General features: G+C 44.9%; 1 protein-coding gene across 1 annotated transcript; it reads left to right on the forward strand.

The window, feature by feature from the left end:
* Positions 1–2163: 2163 nt before the first annotated feature.
* On the forward strand, positions 2164–12673 carry LOC137097675 (zinc finger protein 850-like). The gene is made up of 2 exons (XM_067472164.1): positions 2164–2212; positions 9865–12673. The coding sequence occupies exon 2, from the start codon at positions 10041–10043 to the stop codon at positions 12576–12578; it is 2538 nt and encodes an 845-aa protein (XP_067328265.1). The 5' UTR covers positions 2164–2212; positions 9865–10040; the 3' UTR covers positions 12579–12673.
* Positions 12674–19875: the final 7202 nt, after the last annotated feature.

Raw genomic sequence — 19875 nt, forward strand, 5'->3', positions numbered from 1 at the left:
CTCTGGAACACCCTCCCCAAAGACCTTAGACAGGCCCCTACATTGGCTGTCTTCAGAAAGAACATGAAGACCTGGCTTTTCCGATGCGCCTTCCCAGATTAGGAAATCTCCACTACCAAGTCCCAGAAGCACTTTACCAGAACCAATGATTGCTGCACATCGCACATCGCACTTGCCCTGGAAGCCCTTTATACACCTCTTGTCACATCAGCACTTTTAATCTTGTACCCATTCTCTGGCCCGGCCCAGTTTTATTGTGTTTTAGTGTATTGTGGCCGTTGTTCATTTTGCTTTATTCTTTTTCATTGTTTGATTTGCTTAGATTGTACTGTTGTGTTGTGTGTTGAGGCCTCGGCCTGTGTAAGCCGCATCGAATCCTTCGGGAGATGCTAGCGGGGTACAAATAATGTTTAATAATAATAATAATAATAATAATAATAATAATAGGGCCTCTCCAGATGAATGAAGAGATCGTGTGGGTTCATACACAGAGATGCAGACACGCAGATAGGCGGTTCTCAAACAGTGTGAATAAATTGTCAATATTTGCCTGAGATAGTGCTTGCAGTTCTGCAGAGACTCTTGAGTTTTTGCATCTCATAGACTTAGCAGCATGGGGATTACGTTAACCAGTTAAAATTCATGAGTAAACTGGGTTTTTTTTAAAAAAAAATCTGAAACATTTCGGGGGGGGGGGGGCGGTTGAACCCCTTGACCCCCCCCCCTCGCTACAGGCTTGCTGGCAGCCCTCCAGAAGGAAGGAGAGAAGCCTTGAGAGGAGATTCCATCTGAACATGAGGAAGAACTTCCTGACTGTGAGAGCCGTTCAGCAGTGGAACTCTCTGCCTTGGAGTGTGGTGGAGGCTCCTTCTTTGGAAGCTTTTAAGCAGAGGCTGGATGGCCATCTGTCAGGGGTGATTCGAATGCAATATTCCTGCTTCTTGGCAGAATGGGGTTGGACTGGATGATGGCCCAGGAGGTCTCTTCCAACTCTTTGATTCTAGGATTCTATGGAGGAGGGAGCAAGCTTGTTTTCTGCTTCCCTGGAGACTAGGACGCAATGGAACAACGGCTTCAAACTACAAGAAAGGAGATTCTACCTGAGCACGAGGAAGAACTTCCTGACTGTGAGAGCCGTTCAGCAGTGAAACTCTCTGCCCTGGATTGAGTGTGGTGGAGGCTCCTTCTTTGGAAGCTTTTAAACAGAGGCTGGATGGCCATCTGTCAGGGGTGATTTGAATGCAATATTCCTGCTTCTTGACAGAATGGGGTTGGACTGGATGATGGCCCAGGAGGTCTCTTCCAACTCTAGGATTCTATGACTGTGAAAGCTGTTCAGCAGTGGAACTCTCTGCCCCAGGGGGAGTGTGGTGGGGGCTCCTTCTTTGGAAGCTTTGAAACAGAGGCTGGATGGCCATCTGTCAGGGGTGATTTGAATGCAATATTCCTGCTTCTTGACAGAATGGGGTTGGACTGGATGATGGCCCAGGAGGTCTCTTCCAACTCTAGGATTCTATGACTGTGAAAGCTGTTCAGCAGTGGAACTCTCTGCCCCAGGGGGGGTGTGGTGGAGGCTCCTTCTTTGGAAGCTTTGAAACAGAGGCTGGATGGCCATCTGTCGGGGGTGCTTTGAATGCAACATTCCTGCTTCTTGACAGAATGGGGTTGGACTGGATGATGACCCAGGAGGTCTCTTCCAACCCTTTGATTCTATGATTCTATGGAGGAGGGAGCAAGCTTCCTTTCTGCTTCCTTGGAGACTAGGACGCAATGGAACAATGGCTTCAAACTACAAGAGAGGAGATTCCACCTGAACATGAGGAAGAACTTCCTGACTGTGAGAGCAGTTCAGCAGTGGAACTCTCTGCCCCGGAGTGTGGTGGAGGCTCCTTCTTTTGAAGCTTTTAAACAGAGGCTGGATGGCCATCTGTCAGGGGTGCTTTGAATGCGATGTTCCTGCTTCTTGGCAGAATGGGGTTGGACTGGATTATGGCCCTGGAGGTCTCTTCCAACTCTTTGATTCTATGATTCTATGAGGGAGGGGGCCCCCAAAGGCAGATCCAGCCCCGCCCCCTTTCGCCTGGCAGGCCCCGCCCCTTCCGTAAGGCCAGTGGCCACGCCCACTTTGCGTCAGAAAGGCGCCGACGTCTCCCAGGCCACGCCCCCTGCGCAGCCGCCATGTCTGAGAGGAAGACAAGGAAGGAAGAAGAAGGTGAGAGTGGTTGTTGTTGTGGAGCCTCTTTGGCCCTCCTCCTCCTCCTGTGTTTCCCATCCGGAACCCATTGGGGCCTCTTCCCACTCGACCAGGGCAGGCTGAGACGGGTCACTACCTCTGAGGATGCTTGCCATAGATGCAGGCGAAACGTCAGAAGAAATGCCTCTAGAACATGGTTCCATTTTATTGTTTTGTCTAGATGTGTTTCTGAGGTTCCCTTCTGTTCTCTTTTTAGACAGCCCTCCCCATTGTGGTCGAGTTCCGTGCCCGCACTTCTCTTTTCTCTCCTCCCGTTGTGTTACGCTTCCATCCGGTTTCAATAGGTCCTCAGTCTTTACTACACCATGCAGTCTTTACTACACCATGCTGTTCCAATGTCTTTCGCATATTTCGGCACTAGGAGCTTGTCCTTTTTATTTATTGGGAGTTTATCTTGCCATTTTCCCCATCAGATATGATCCATATTCCCATCTGTTCTTTACTTTCTCAAACTTTCTCAAAGCATCTCCTTCTACATCCCGCCTCGTAGTTTAATATCTGGGGAGGCACTGCTCTCGGCCCCACCTCTATCACAAGTGAGATTGGTGGGGACGAGGAGCAGGGCCTTCTCGGTGGTGGCCCCTCACCTGTGGAACTCACTCCCCAGGGAGATTAGGTCATCGACATCCCTCGTCTCCTTTAGAAGGAAATTAAAACCATGGATTTGGGACCAGGCTTTCGGGTAATCTGGTGGATAGATAAGGGACAAGCGACGACTAGAATTGATGGATTGGACAATGTGGAATTTGAATTTACGGACTATGAGCTGGTAAACGTTGAGCACTAGATTGTTTTTAGGGATTGTGATGTATAATGGATTGTTTTAATTGTTTTAATTACTGTTTATATGTTTTACTTTTTACCTTGTTGTTGTGCCGGCATCGAATTGTGCCTTTTTGTAAGCCGCCCTGAGTCCTCCCTCGGGGGTTGAGAAGGGCGGGGTAGAAGTACACGAAATAAATATAAATACATAAATAAATTTCTTCCCTCCCCCTTTTCTTTTATTTTCCTTCTTTCTCTCCTTTCTTTCTTCTCTCCCTCTTTCCTTCCTTTGCTCTTCACTTCCATCCCTCCTTCTCTCTTTCCTGCTTTCTTTCCCTCTCTCTTTCTCTCTCTCCTTTCTTCTCTCCCTCTTTCCTTCATTCCTTCCTTTTTCCTTTCCTCCACTCTTTCCTCCCTCCCCCCCTTTTCTTTTATTTTCCTTCTTTCTCTCCTTTCTTCCTTCTCTCCCTCTTTCCTTCCTTTGCTCTTCGCTTCCATCCCTCCTTCGCTCTTTCCTGCTTTCTTTCCCTCCCTCTTTCTCTCTCTTCTTTCTTCTCTCCCTCTTTCCTTCTTTCCTTCCTTTTTCCTTTCCTCCACTCTTTCCTCCCTCCCCTTTTCTTTTATTTTCCTTCTTTCTCGCCTTTCTTCCTTCTCTCCCTTTCCTTCCTTTGCTCTTCGCTTCCATCCCTCCTTCTCTCTTTCCTGCTTTCTTTCCCTCCCTCTTTCTCTCTCTCCTTTCTTCTCTCCCTCTTTCCTTCATTCCTTCCTTTTTCCTTTCCTTCTCTCTTTCCTCCCTCCCCCCTTTTCTTTTATTTTCCTTCTTTCTCTCCTTTCTTCCTTCTCTCCCTCTTTCCTTCCTTTGCTCTTCACTTCCACCCCTCCTTCTCTCTTTCCTGCTTTCTTTCCCTCTTTCTCTCTCTCCTTTCTTCTCTCCCTCTTTCCTTCGTTCCTTCCTTTTTCCTTTCTGTCTCTCTTTCCTCCCTCCCTCCCCCTTTTCTTTTATTTTCCTTCTTTCTCTCCTTTCTTCCTTCTTTCCCTCTTTCCTTCCTTTGCTCTTGCTTCCATCCTTCCTTCTCTCTTTCCTGCTTTTTTCCCCTCCCTCTTTCCTCTCTCCTTTCTTCTCTCCTGCTTTCCTTCCTTCCCATCTTTACCTCTTGCCTGTGGAAGGAAGGATCCTCGCAGGCGGGAGGGAAGTGCTTTGGAGGCAGGCCTTGCTCACCCAGTGCTGCCCCTTTGTTCTGCCATGGCTGCGGGATGCCATCTCGGCTGATTGCCGGTTGGGCATGCCGTTGGTGCCTCTCACGCTGGCTGTGCCCGCGCGGCAGGGGTGGGGGGAAAGATAATGGGTTTGTACGCATGCGCAGTGTTCTCTTTTTCCTTTTTTTTAAATTTAAAGGTCTTACTGTTTTTTGGGAGGATTTTTTTTTTAGTGCAGGACATAGATTGCTCTGAATGTTGTGTTGTGTACAAATTTGGTGTCAATTTTCCCAGCAGTTTTTGAGTTCTGTGAATATCACAAACGAACATTACATTTTTATTTATACAGACTAGCTGTACCCGTCCACGCATTGCTGTGGCCCATTGCGGAGAAATGAGAAAGAAAGAAAAGAGGAAGAGCTGGTTCCTAAGCTATCAATACACAACTGAAGTGGCAAAGTGTCAGCCTAATATAGGCCCATTTCAGTCTCCTTGAGGCCAAAGGGTTATATGGATATGTGGAAGGGCCGTGGGTTACCTGAGTCCACACTGCCATATAACCCAGTCCAAAGATATTATATAGATATTATTGTTGTTGTTGTTACAGATGTATAGATATTATTATAGGTATATAGATAGTATTATAGACACAAATATTATTAAAGGCATGTAGGTATTATGTTTATAGATGTTATTTATTTATTTCATATCGAAAGCATTGCATAAATTAGTATAAAACTGATTGAAAATAGAAGGAGCACAGGGTTAAATATCTTTCGAGCAAAAACCGGGAACAGATGTATGGATATTATTACAGACTTATAGATATTATTATAGGCATATAGATATTATAGATATTGTTGTGACTCAGCGTCTGTCTCATGTACCTACTAGTAGTAGTAGAAGGAAACGAGGTTTGGAAGAGGAAGATGCTCAGCAACAGCTGAAGCGTATTAGAGACTTGTTCCTAGAGCCTACGGATGAGGAGGATTTTGAGGGGTTTACTCGTGAGGAAATGGAGGTGGAGGATTACCGCGGTGTAAAGCGAGTAGCACGCAGCTCGGATAGTGATGAGGAATCTGTTTCTAAATGCCTTAAAGATGTAGCTGATTGTGAGGAGTTTGACAGCGAAGAGGAAGAGCTGGATTGGACCAAGGTCCAGGAAGTGTTAGATGTGGTTAATGCTCCCACTTCTAGTGATGAGTTCCAGGGTTTTACTGACACTTGGGTTTCAGATACTACTTTGCAGGATGCAGTCCGAAGTACAGAATGGCAGCAATGGAGAAGTCGTGATTCACCTGTGGAAATGGATGCACCTGGAAGTGACTCCAGCTACTCGGATGAGATTTAAGGAGCAGTTTGGGAGCAGTCTAGTTGCAGAGTTCAAAGTGTCGTGTTACTGTGTGCCTTGTGTTTAACTCTTGCCCTGAGCTCCTGCTTACAGCTTCGTGGATTCCTGATTGTGTGGACGACCTTGCCGGGACTGGATTCGTGAGTCTTATCTCCTGCCCTGACCCTCGGACTGCCTGACCACTCTACGCTCCTGCTTATCCCTTGGTGACTTAGTTGGACCGCTCCTCATGCGGATTGCTGTTTGCTGTTTTGTTTGGATTTGGAATGGACTGAGTTTTTGCTGCTGACTTCAAGCCTTACTGCCTGTGTTATTGCTGCTTTCCTTTTCCCAGCGAGGACTGATCTTGCTGGCTGCAAGCCCTTTTGTGTTTACCGCTCTGCTTTTAAGAGCCCATTTTCTTATGTTAATTGACATTAAAGACCTTTGTTTAACTCCTTAACTGCTGTCTTGCCTTGCTGGTCCGCCTGGGTCTTGACAGATATTATACGTGAATATAGATATTATTATTATAGACATAGAGATTATAGGCATATAGGTATTATTATTATAATAGATGTATAGATATTATTGACAGACAGATATTATAATTATAGACATATGGATATTATTATAGACATGTAGATATTAGGCTTGGGTAACTATAGAAAAATTTGGTTCTAAACTCGTTTCGTTTTTTAGGGGGGCCCTTGCGTTTCGTTTTTTTTAAAGAATTCCGAAGTTTCCCTTTAAAACATTTCAAAATATACGTTAATGGCAGACGTGATTGCGCAGTATGCTAAAAAACCCTCCAGATGGGACAGAGGGAACTTCTGAAGCTTCCCTCTCCCTCTGTTGTTGACTGTTGGTGTGATAATTTATTTTTTATCAATGATAAAACAAACAACTATAAAACTTGCACCAGACATACGGAAATAATTACGAAACAATTACAAAACAATTTCGAAACAATTACGAAACAATACGAAATAAATTGGAAAAATTGTTTCGATTTTTAATTACTCCTCACAGTAGTCCTGCATGGCTCAATATTGGATTGTAACCTAATTTAAATACGAATTAATAATGAATTACGAAATTAACGAACAAAACCGCCCAAGCCTAGTAGATATTATTGTTACAGGCATATAGATATCATAGACACACACACACACACATATGGTAGACTTATATATATTATTATGATAGATATATAGATATTATTATTGTAGATATATTATAGCCCAGGGTTGCTATAAAGTAAAACTTGATGGACATCTTTTGGGAGTGTTTTGATTGTGCCTTCCTGGACAGCTTTTGTTAACTCACAAAGCGCGCCTTTTTGTCCTTTCTTTGAATACTGGACTTCATTTCCCAGAATTCCTTCCCATAACTCAATATGGGTGAGCTTTCTCGGCGCACACACACACACACACACAATCCCTCCCGTGTGAGTTCCCAGCAGGTACCTCCATGCTGCCGAGAGCCAAGACTCAAGAGAGAAAGGCGGGGGGGGGGGGGGGGGGAAAGGAAAGGGAGGAAAGAGAGGGGGTCAATCTGGAGAAGGATGTGGGGTGGGGCAAAGAGCTCTTCTCTGCTGGAGCTAGGTGTGAATGTTTCGACTGACCACCTTCATTAGCATTTGAAGGCCTGGCTGAGCCTGGGAAAATCTTTTGTTGAGAGGTGTTAAGATGTGCCTGGTTGTTTCCTCTCTGCTGTTTTGTTGTTGTAATTTTAGAGTTTTTTTAATACTGGTAGCCAGATTTTGTTCATTTTCATGGTTTCCTCCTTTCTGTTGAAATTGTCCACATGCTTGTGGATTTCAGTGGCTTCTCTGTGTAGCCTGACGTGGTTGTGAGAGTGGTCCAGCATTTCTGTGTTCTCCAATAATCTGCTGTGTCTGGGCTAGTTCATCAGGTGCTCTGCTATGGCTGACTTCTCTGGTTGAAGTAGTCTGCAGTGCCTTTCATGTTCCTTGATTCGTGTTTGGGCGCTGCGTTTAGTGGTCCCTATGTAGACTTGTCCACAGCTGCATGGTATACGGTAGACATCTTAACACCTCTCAACAAAAGATTTTCCTAGGCTCAACCAGGCCTTCAAATGCTAATGAAGGTGGTCAGTTGAAACATTCACACCTAGCTCCAGCAGAGAAGAGCTCTTTGCCCCACCCCAGCCATTCCACAGATATATAAACCCATTGTCCTAATTCCAACAGACCTCACTACCTCTGAGGATGCTTGCCATAGATGCAGGTGAAACGTCAGGAGAAATGCCTCTAGAACATGGCCCTATAGCCCGAAAAAACCCACAAGAACCTAGGAATTGGGTTGTTGTAGTTTTTTCCGGGCTATATGGCCATGTTCTGGAGGCAATTTTTCTCCTGACGTTTTGCCTGCATCTATGGCAAGCATCCTCAGAGGTAGTGAGGTCTGTTGGAAGTAGCAAAAATGGGTTTATATATCTGTGGAATGACCAGGGTGGGACAAAGGACTCTTGTCTGCTGGGGCTAGGTGTGAATGTTTCAGCTGATCACCTTGATTAGCATTACTGATGTTGATATGGAGGTGCAGCAGTTCCTTGTCTGTGTTTGCGAGTTCTTTGCGGATGGTGTGAATTCTCTCTCGTAAGAGGAATTAATTGAACTAGAAATATAAAGGGTTAAATAAAATGTGTACAGACCCCGTGAGGTAAAGTGATGAAAGTCAATGTAGTGGGTAGGTTGTGGGGTTGCTCTACTGTGGGTGGTGGGTTGTCTTTGTATCTGCATATGTCAGTAAAAAAAATGCATTGTCTGATAAAATATTTGAAAATATATAAATGCCTCCCTCTTTCCTCCTTTAAAAAAACCTATCTGCAATCTAGTTTATGGAGAGGTGGAGGATTAATATCCTTTTGCATATATCCTCACGTTGGTCTACCTCAGCCCGCTGGACATGGCATAGTATTAATGTATTGTGTTTAATTTGTATGACTCCTTATGTTACATTATGTTTACTTAATTTAATTCTCAGCTAATTTTGGGTTGGTTTTATAAGTTATATTGAGATCATTTATTCCTTGTTTACGTCTTTATTGCTACGCAGCTGTTCTTGGCATTGAATGTTTGCCATTTTTGTTATTTCCTGGAAACCACCCAGAGTCCCCTCGGGGGGAGAGGGCAGGTTATAAATAAAATTATTATTAGTAGTACTTACTTACTTAGGCGATCCCTCGTTGGACGAGTAAGATGGTCTTCCATTATGGATTTCCTTGTGGGTCCGTATGTGGCTGTGGAACCCTATTCTTGCTCTGCATCTTCTTCCGCAGTGAGGGCATTGGTTTCCAGGTGGAAGGTGGTCCCGGTCGGGGTTGGCTTGACGCGCCTTCCTCCTGGCACGTTTCACTCTTTCACCCTCCATTCGTGCCTCCTCAAATTCTGTAGCACTGCTGGTCACAGCTGTCCTCCAGCTGGAGCGCTCAAGGGCCAGGGCTTCCCAGTTCTCAGTGTCTATGCCAGAGTTTTTAAGGTTGGCTTTAAGCCCATCTTTAAATCTCTTTTCCTGTCCACCAACGTTCCGTTTTCCGTTCTTAAGTTCGGAGTAGAGCAACTGCTTTGGGAGACGGTGGTCAGGCATCCGGACAACGTGGCCGGCCCAGCGGAATTGATGTTGGAGGACCATCGCTTCAATGCTAGTGGTCTTTGCTTCTTCCAGCACACTGACGTTTGTCCGCTTGTCTTCCCAGGAGATTTGCAGAATTTTCCGGAGCCAGCGCTGATGGGAATGTTCCAGGAGCTGCATGTGACGTCTGTAGACAGTCCACGTCTCACAGGCATAGAGCAGGGTTGGGAGGACAATAGCTTTATAGACAAGCACCTTGGTCTCCCTACGGATGTCCCGGTCCTCAAACACTCTCTGCTTCATTCTGGAAAATGCTGCACTTGCAGACCTCAGGCGGTGTTGTATTTCGGCGTCGATGTTGACTTTGGTGGTATTATTATTAGTAGTAGTATTAGTATTATTAGAATTAGTATTATATGTATACCGTGCTTTATCCTGCCAAAGGGAGATAAATATTAGGAATCACCCTTTCTTCCTTCTATCATTCATTCTTTTCATTCTCCATCCTTTCTTTTCATTTTTTCTTTCAGGATGCATTCGCTTCTTGTTTACGAAACAGTGATTGCCTTTGTTGGCATCTGTGTATGTGCTTGAGACCCTGATGTCTGCATTTCTTGGTATTCCCATTTTCAACATGACCCATGAAGGGAAAAGGGGGAAATCTTGTAGGTAAAGAAGGTTTCTGTCTTTCATCCCTGATCTTTTGCTTCTTTCTTCACCAGGGAAATGAGGATTCTATGGAGCCAACTCTTGGGTGCAGTAAGGAAACCATTAATATAGGAAGAAGGAATCTCAAGGTGATGATCTTGCCGATTCCTGACTTCATTTACAGATAAGAAAGGGAAAAAAGTAGTGCCAACTATCTGCATTGCAATTCAACATCCATATCACTATTGGCATGGAGGAGAAAGCATTTAAATGCCTGGAGTGTGGAAAGAGTTTTACTCGGAGGGATCATCTGCAGAAACATGAAAGGACCCACACTGGGAAGAAGCCCTATAAGTCTCTGGAGTGTGGACAGAGCATCACTCATCGTTCATATCTACATAGACATCAAACAACTCATACTGGGGAGAAAGCCTATAAATGCCTGGAGTGTGGAAAGAGCTTCAGTGAGAATGAAAGTCTACGTGTGCATGAAAAAACTCATACTGGGAAGAAACCCTATGCATGCCTGGAGTGTGGAAAGAGCTTCACTAACAATGGAAATCTACGTAAACATCAAAGGACTCACACTGGGGAGAAACCTTTTAAATGTTTGGAGTGTGGACTTAGCTTCTCTGAGAATGGAAATCTACGAGTGCATGTAAGGACTCACACTGGGAAGAAACCCTATAAATGCCTGGAGTGTGGACAGAGCTTCTCTCGTAATTCAGGTCTACGTTTGCATCAAAGGACTCATACTGGGGAGAAACCCTATGCATGCCTGGAGTGTGGAAAGAGCTTCACTAACAATGGAAATCTACGTAAACATCAAAGGACTCACACTGGGGAGAAACCCTATAAATGCCTGGAGTGTGGACAGAGCTTCAGTAACAATGGAAGTCTACGTAGACATCAAAGGACTCACACTGGGGAGAAACCCTATAAGTGTTTAGAGTGTGGACAGAGCTTCACTGTCAGTGGACATCTACGACTGCATCAAAGGACTCACACTGGGGAAAAACCCTATGCATGCCTGGAGTGCGGAAAGAGCTTTACCGATAATTCAAGTCTACATAGACATCAAAGTACTCACACTGGGGAGAAACCCTATGCATGCCTGGAATGTGGACAAAGCTTCTCTCGTAATTCAAGTCTACATTTGCATCAAAGGACTCATACTGGGGAGAAACCCTATAAATGCCTGGAGTGTGGAAAGAGCTTCACTAACAATGGAAATCTACGTAAGCATCAAAGGACTCACACTGGGGAGAAACCCTATAAATGCCTGGAATGTAGAAAGAGCTTCATTGATAGTGGAAAGTTACGTTTGCATCAAAGGACTCACACTGGGGAGAAACCCTATGCATGCCTGGAGTGCGGAAAGAGCTTTACTGATAATTCAAGTCTACATAGACATCAAAGAACTCATACTGGGGAGAAACCTTTTAAATGTTTGGAGTGTGGACTTAGCTTCTCTGAGAATGGAAATCTACGAGTGCATGTAAGGACTCACACTGGGAAGAAACCCTATAAATGCCTGGAGTGTGGACAGAGATTCTCTCGTAATTCAAGTCTACATTTGCATCAAAGGACTCACACTGGGGAGAAACCCTTTAAATGCCTGGAGTGTGGACAGAGCTTCAATAACAATGGAAATCTACGTACACATCAAAGGACTCACACTGGGGAGAAACCCTATAAATGCCTGGAGTGTGGACAGAGCTTCTCTCGTAATTCAAGTCTACATTTGCATCAAAGGACTCACACTGGGGAGAAACCCTTTAAATGCCTGGAGTGTGGACAGAGCTTCAATAACAATCGAAATCTACGTACACATCAAAGGACTCACACTGGGGAGAAACCCTATAAATGCCTGGAGTGTGGACAGAGCTTCTCTCGTAATTCAAGTCTACATTTGCATCAAAGGACTCACACTGGGGAGAAACCCTTTAAATGCCTGGAGTGTGGACAGAGCTTCAATAACAATGGAAATCTATGTACACATCAAAGGACTCACACTGGGGAGAAACCCTATAAGTGTCTAGAGTGTGGACAGAGCTTCAATGTCAGTGGACATCTACGACTGCATCAAAGGACTCACACTGGGGAAAAACACTATGCATGCCTGGAGTGTGGAAAGTGCTTCATTGATAATTCAAGTCTACATAAACATCAAAGAATTCACACTGGGGAGAAACCTTATACATGCCTGGAGTGTGGACAGAGCTTCACTAACAATGGAAATCTACGTAAACATCAAAGGACTCACACTGGGGAGAAACCCTATGAATGCCTGGAGTGTGGACAAAGCTTCAGTGACAATGGAAATCTACGTACACATCAAAGGACTCACACTGGGGAGAAACCCTACAAATGCCTGGAGTGTGGACAGAGCTTTATTCGTAGTACACAACTACGTTCGCATCAAAGGATTCACACTGGGGAGAAACCCTTTAAATGCCTGGAGTGTGGACAGAGCTTCACTCGTAATTCAGGTCTACGTTTTCATGAAAGGACTCATACAGGGGAGAAACCCTATATATGCCTGGAGTGTGGAAAGAGCTTCACTAAGAATGGAGGTCTACTTATGCATCAAAGAACTCACACTGGGGAGAAACCCTATAAATGCCTGGAATGTAGAAAGAGCTTCATTGATAGTGGAAAGTTACGTTTGCATCAAAGGACTCACACTGGGGAGAAACCCTATACATGCTTGGAGTGTGGAAAGAACTTCCCTTATGATTCAGGTCTACGTTCACATCAAAGGACTCATACTGGGGAGAAACCCTAAACATGCCTGGAGTGTGGACAGAGCTTCACTCAGCATGCACACCTGTGCTCGCATCAAAGGACTCACACTGGGGAGAAACCCTATAAATGCTTTGCAGTGTGGACACAGTTTCACTCAGATTGGAAATCTACGATTGCATCAAAGGACCCACACTAGGGAGAAACTCTAGAAACGCATGGTGTGTGGAAAGAGCCTGAGAGTTCAAATCTACATAGACATAGAATTCACATTGGAAAGAACAGTAGTATTTGACCCCAGAGAGACTCCCGAAAACAGAGCTTTCCAAACTTTTCATGTTGGTGACACTCTTTTTAGACATTAATCCTTTCGCAACATGATAATTCAGTTCAACTGGAAACCAGAGGTTAAACCAACCCCTTATAAGATTTTGAATATAAATATTATATCATAATATAGACAGATTTGTTTTATATAATCACTATTACATTAAAAAGTCTTATATCTTTTCAAAATCGCTAATAGACTTACTCTTATTCCAGCCAAATTTAGTTTATATCCTTCTAGATAGAGTAAAACTCAATTTTCTAATCTAACCCACTCCTTTAGCCAGCGGAAGCCTATCGCTTCATATTAATAACCAATGTTTGGCAGCGCTAAGCCCCCCTCTCTTTGACATCTGTTAGGTTTTTGCAAGCAATGATAGATTTTCTTCCATTCCATATAAATTTAGTTAAATCCTTAGAGAGATGGGCCAAAACTAACAAAATGAAGTTCAACAGTGCAAGATACTCCACTTAGGCAGAAAAAACAAAATGCTAAGATATAGAATGGGGGACGAGGCCTGGCTCGAGAGCAGTACGTGTGAAAAAGATCTTGGAGTCCTTGTGGACAACAAGTCAAACATGAGCCAACAATGTGATATGGCGGCAAAAAAAGCCAATGGGATTTTGGCCTGCATCAATAGGAGCATAGTGTCTAGATCCAGGGAAGTAATGCTACCCCTCTATTCTGCTTTGGTTAAACCACACCTGGAATATTGTGTCCAATTCTGGGCACCACAATTCAAGAGAGATATTGACAAGCTGGAATGTGTCCAGAGGAGGGCGACTATTTTATTTATTTATTTATTTACTTTGCTTCTATACCGCTGTATCTCAAGCCCGAAGACGACTCACGGCGGTTCACAAACAGTAAAAACAGTAGAAACAGCAGTGGTTCCATACAACATATAACAATTGTCTTAACACATTATCCATAAATTACCAATAAGCAATTACAATGCACAATTATTACAAAAAACAGCCGTACCCAATCTTCTCATCATCCAAGCGTAGTCCAGGTTCGTCGTCCATTGTTCCATTCCTATGTTCCATTACCAGATTGCACTAAATTACTCAAACGCCTGCACAAACATCCAGGTCTTCACCTTTTTGCGGAATACCATTAGAGATGGTGCTAGTCTAATGTCCGTAGGAGGGGCGTTCCACAGCCGAGGAGCCACCACCGAGAAGGCTCTATCTCTCGTCCCCGCCAGCCAAGCTTGAGAAGCAGGCGGGATCGAGAGCAGGGCCTCCCCGGAAGATCTCAAAGTTCTGGTGGGTTCATAGGCAGAGATGCGGTCAAATAGGTAGCTTGGGCCAGAACCGTTTAGGGCTTTAAAGGCCAACGCCAGCACTTTGAATTCAGCCCGGTAGCAGATCGGTAGCCAGTGGAGTTGGCGCAACAGGGGGGTTGTATGCTCCTTGCGCTCCGCTCCTGTTAAAATCATGGCTGCCGAGCGTTGGACTAGTTGGAGCTTCCGAGCTGTCTTCAAAGGCAACCCCACGTAGAGAGCGTTGCAGTAGTCTAAACGGGATGTAACCAGAGCGTGGACTACAAGGGTCTGGAGAACAAGCCCTATGACGAGTGCCCTAAAGAGCTGGGCATGTTTAGCCTGCAAAAGAGAAGACTGAGAGGAGACATGATAGACATGATATAAATATGCGAGGGGAAGTCACAGAGAGGAGGGAGCAAACTTGTTTTCTGCTGCCCTGGAGACTAGAACACAAAGCAGTGGCTTCAAACTACAGGAAAGAAGATTCCACCTGAACATTAGGAAGAACTTCCTAACTGTGAAAGCTGTTCAGCAGAGGAACTCTCTACCCCGAATTGTGGTGGAGCATCCTTCTATGGAGGATTTTGAACAGAGGCTGGATGGTGCTTTGAAGGCGATTGTCCTGCTTCTTGGCAGAATGGGGTTGGACTGGATGGCCCACGAGGTCTCTTCCAACTCTAGGATTCTATGACTGGCATTGTGGTGAAGGTGAAAAGTGAGCGTCCTTATTCTGCTTCCCTCCAAGTGCAAAGTTCGCACTGTACGAGGAACATCCAGAAAGTCAGGTTACAAGATTTTTTAAAACCTGTAGGCCTGGCTCTGTTGGTTTAGCCTTTTTGCCTCAGAACTTGTCTGAAAGGGTTTTCCCTCCTTATTCTGGGTTAGAGCTTTAGAGAAGAAGGCCAGAAATTGTCTGGGTTCCTTGGCCTGGAAATCTAAACAGGTATTCTATAGCACGTATATATATATACCTCATCATAGCAAAGGATCACCGCCTTGTCGGGGCGCTGGAGCTTGAGCACCTCAATGATGTCATGAGCGAAACCGTGAAGGGCCACCCAAGACGGGACGGTTGTGGCAGAGAGGTCAGACCAAGCGTGATCCCTGGGGAAGGCAATGGCAAACCACTCCAGTATCCTTGCCAAGAAAACTAAATGGACCAGTACAACCAGAGAGATGTCGGTATGCCATTGGAAGATGGGACTCCCAGGTCGGAAGATGGCCAAAATGCTACTGGGGAGGAGCAGAGGATAAGTTCAACTAGCCCCAGATGTGATGACGCAGCTAGCTCAAAGCCGAAAGGAAGGCTAGCGGCCGACGGTACTGGAGGCGAACGACGAATCCGATGCTCTAAAGATCAACACACCATAGGAACCTGGAATGTAAGATCTATGAGCCAGGGTAAATTGGATGTTGTTATTGGTGAGATGTCAAGACTAAAGATAGACATTCTGGGGGTCAGCGAACTGAAATGGACTGGAATGGGCCACTTCACATCAGATGACCACCAGATCTACTACTGCGGACAAGAGGAACATCGAAGAAATGGAGTAGCCTTCATAATTAATAAGAAATTCGCTAAAGCGGTGCTTGGATACAACCCAAAAAATGACAGAATGATCTCAATTCGAGTGCAAGGAAAGCCTTTCAACATCACAGTGATCCAAATATACGCCCCAACCACAGCTGCTGAAGAAGCAGAAGTAGATCAGTTCTATGAGGATCTGCAGGACCTACTGGATAACACACCAAAAAGAGACATTATTTTCATTACAGGAGACTGGAATGCCAAGGTGGGAAGTCAAATGACAACTGGGATCACAGGCAAGCATGGTCTGGGAGAACAAAATGAAGCGGGACGCAGGCTGATAGAATTTTGCCAGGAAAACTCGCTGTGTATAACAAACACTCTCTTCCAACAACCTAAAAGACGGCTTTATACATGGACCTCACCAGATGGTCAACACCGAAATCAGATTGACTACATCCTTTGCAGCCAAAGGTGGCGGACATCCATCCAGTCGGTGAAAACAAGACCTGGGGCTGACTGTAGCTCAGATCACGAACTTCTTATTGCCCAATTTAGAATAAAACTAAAGAGATCAGGGAAAATACACAGACCAGTTAGATATGATCTCACTAACATTCCTAGCGAATATACAGTGGAAGTGAAGAACAGATTTGAAGGACTAGATTTAGTAAACAGAGTCCCAGAAGAACTATGGACAGAAGTCCGCGACATTGTTCAGGAGGCGGCAACAAAGTACGTTCCAAAGAAAAAGAAAACCAAGAAGGCAAAATGGTTGTCTGCTGAGACACTGGAAGTAGCCCAAGAAAGGAGGAAAGCAAAAGGAAACAGGGATAATAAGGGGAGATATGCCCAGTTAAATGCGCAATTCCAGAGGTTAGCCAGAAGAGATAAGGAAGTATTTTTAAATAAGCAATGCATGGAAGTGGAAGAAGACAACAGAATAGGAAGGACAAGAGACCTCTTCCAGAAAATTAGAAACATTGGAGGTAAATTTCAGGCAAAAATTGGTATGATAAGAAACAAAGATGGCAGGGACCTAACAGAAGCTGAAGAGATCAAGAGAAGGTGGCGAGACTATACAGAAGATCTGTATAGGAAGGATAACAATATCGAGGATAGCTTTGACGGTGTGGTGAATGAATTAGAACCAGACATCCTGAGGAGTGAGGTTGAATGGGCCTTAAGAAGCATTGCTAACAACAAGGCAGCAGGAGACGACGGGATCCCAGCTGAACTGTTTAAAATCTTAAAAGATGATGCTGTCAAGGTGATGCATGCCATATGCCAGCAAATATGGAAAACACAAGAATGGCCATCAGACTGGAAAAAATCAACTTATATCCCCATACCAAAAAAGGGAAATGCGAAAGACTGCTCAAACTTCCGTACAGTGGCCCTTATTTCTCATGCCAGTAAGGTAATGCTCAAGATCCTGCAAGGAAGACTCCAGCAATACATGGAGCGAGAGTTGCCAGATGTTCAAGCTGGGTTTAGAAAAGGCAGAGGAACGAGAGACCAGATTGCCAATATCCGCTGGATAATGGAGAAAAGCAGGGAGTTTCAGAAAAACATCTACTTCTGCTTCATTGACTATTCTAAAGCCTTTGACTGTGTGGATCATAATAAATTGTGGCAAGTTCTTGGTGGGATGGGCATCCCAAGCCACCTTGTCTCTCTCCTGAGGAATCTGTACAAGGACCAAGTAGCAACAGTAAGAACTGACCACGGAACAGGAGACGGGTTCCAGATTGGGAAAGGCGTCCGGCAAGGCTGCATCCTCTCACCCAACCTTTTTAACTTGTATGCAGAACACATCATGCGATGTGCGGGGCTGGATGAATGCAAAGCTGGGGTGAAAATTGCTGGAAGAAACATTAACAACCTCAGATATGCAGATGACACCACTCTGATGGCCGAAAGCGAGGAGGAGCTGAGGAGCCTTCTAATCAAGGTGAAAGAAGAAAGCGCAAAAGCCGGGTTGCAGCTAAACGTCAAAAAAACCAAGATTATGGCAACAAGAATGATTGACAACTGGAAAATAGAGGGAGAAACCGTGGAGGCCGTGACAGACTTTGTATTTCTAGGTGCAAAGATTACTGCAGATGCAGACTGTAGCCAGGAAATCAGAAGACGCTTACTTCTTGGGAGGAGAGCAATGTCCAGTCTCGATAAAATAGTGAAGAGTAGAGACATCACACTGGCAACAAAGATCCGCATAGTCAAAGCCATGGTATTCCCCATAGTCACCTACGGATGTGAGAGCTGGACCTTAGGGAAGGCTGAGCGAAGGAAGATCGATGCTTTTGAGCTGTGGTGCTGGAGGAAAGTGCTGAGAGTGCCTTGGACTGCGAGAAGATCCAACCAGTCCATCCTCCAGGAAATAAACCCCGACTGCTCACTGGAGGGAAAGATACTAGAGACAAAGCTGAAGTACTTTGGCCACATCATGAGGAGACAGGAAAGCCTAGAGAAGACAATTATGCTGGGGAAAGTGGAAGGCAAAAGGAAGAGGGGCCGACCAAGGGCAAGATGGATGGATGGCATCCTTGAAGTGACTGGACTGACCTTGAGGGAGCTGGGGGTGGTAACGGCCAACAGGGAGCTCTGGCGTAGGCTGGTCCATGAGGTCACGAAGAGTCGGAGACGACTGAACGAATGAACAACAACAACATAGTTGTGTATTTACCACATAGTCAACATAGTCTAGTACTTACCACTATAGCCCAGAGTGCTTTACCAATATAGCTTTGTCCATCATCATAGCTTGTACTATACCATTAGCATAGATAGTATTTACCATCATAGCTGTGTATATATCATATAGCTTAGTATTTACTGAGTATTTACAAAACAGTCATTGTACCTTGTACTTCTACCATATAGTTATTATAGTTCTGTACTTTACCATTGTAGTCCAATATTTTACTTTCAATAGCCAAGTATTTTACCAAATGACTTACCACAATGATAGCCAAGTATTTTACCTCATATTGTGCAAATATAGTCAAGTGTTCATTTCCAGTGTAACCAGATTCAAGCAACAAACTTTGTCTTTGTAATATTTTATTTTGATTCGCCTTTCAAGAACTCTTGACTGAAGTTAACTTTGCCTTTTGATCCAGTAAACATATTTGGTTATCTTTAATCCTGTCTCAAGAGTCTTTATTTTAAAGAACTGAAGTACATCAGAGGGTATACCGATAGCCACCAGGAATAGCCAGACTTATAGTTTTCCTTTTACACCCGGCGTGTGTGCGATCACAGTGCTATAGACCTCTTTGGCCATGCCGAATGGATTGCCAATAGAAAGTTAAAGTAAAAGCCTGTTCCCTGTGAAGGGTGTGGGAGAGAGAAAGGCCCTGTTTACACAGTGCTGCGGTCCTGCTTGGCCCTGCCATTTTGGGGTCGCTTACAGAAAAATACTTCTTGGGAGGAGAGCAATGTCCAAACTCGATAAAAGAGTCAAGAGTAGAGACATCAGACTGGCAACAAAGATCCATTGCCTAGTCCAAGCCATGGTATTCCCTGTAGTCACCTACGGATGTGAGAGCTGGACCTTCGGGAAGGCTGAGCGAAGGAAGAGAGATGCTTTTGAGCTGTGGTGCTGGAGGAAAGTTCTGAGAGTGCCTTGGACTGCGAGAAGATCCAACCAGTCCATCCTCCAGGAAATAAAGCCCGACTGCTCATTGGAGGGAAGGAGACTAGAGACAAAGTTGAAGGAGGAGACATGAGGAGACAGGAAAACCTAGAGAAGACAATTATGCTGGGGAAAGTGGAAGGCAAAAGGAAGAGGGGCCGACCAAGGGCAAGATGGATGGATGGCATCCTTGAAGTGACTGGACTGACCTTGAAGGAACTGGGGGTGGTGACGGCCGACAGGGAGCTCTGGCGTGGGCTGGTCCATGAGGTCACAAAGAGTCGGAGACGACTGAACGAATGAACAACAACAAGACAGTCCACGTCTCGCAGGCATATAGCAGGGTTGGGAGGACAATTGCTTGGTCACCTTATGGAGGTCCCGATCCTCAAACATTCTCTGCTTCATTCGGAAGAATGCTGCACTTGCAGAGCTCAGGCGATGAGATAGCCTGCTCCCTGAGAACTTCCTGACTGTGAGAGCTGTTCAGCAGGGGAACTCTCTGCCCCGGAGTGTGGTGGAGGCTCCTTCTTTGGAAGCTTGTAAACAAAAGCTGGACGGCCATCTGTCAGGG

This window comes from Anolis sagrei, chromosome 1 (assembly GCF_037176765.1).
Source record: "Anolis sagrei isolate rAnoSag1 chromosome 1, rAnoSag1.mat, whole genome shotgun sequence".
Taxonomy (NCBI): domain Eukaryota; kingdom Metazoa; phylum Chordata; class Lepidosauria; order Squamata; family Dactyloidae; genus Anolis; species Anolis sagrei.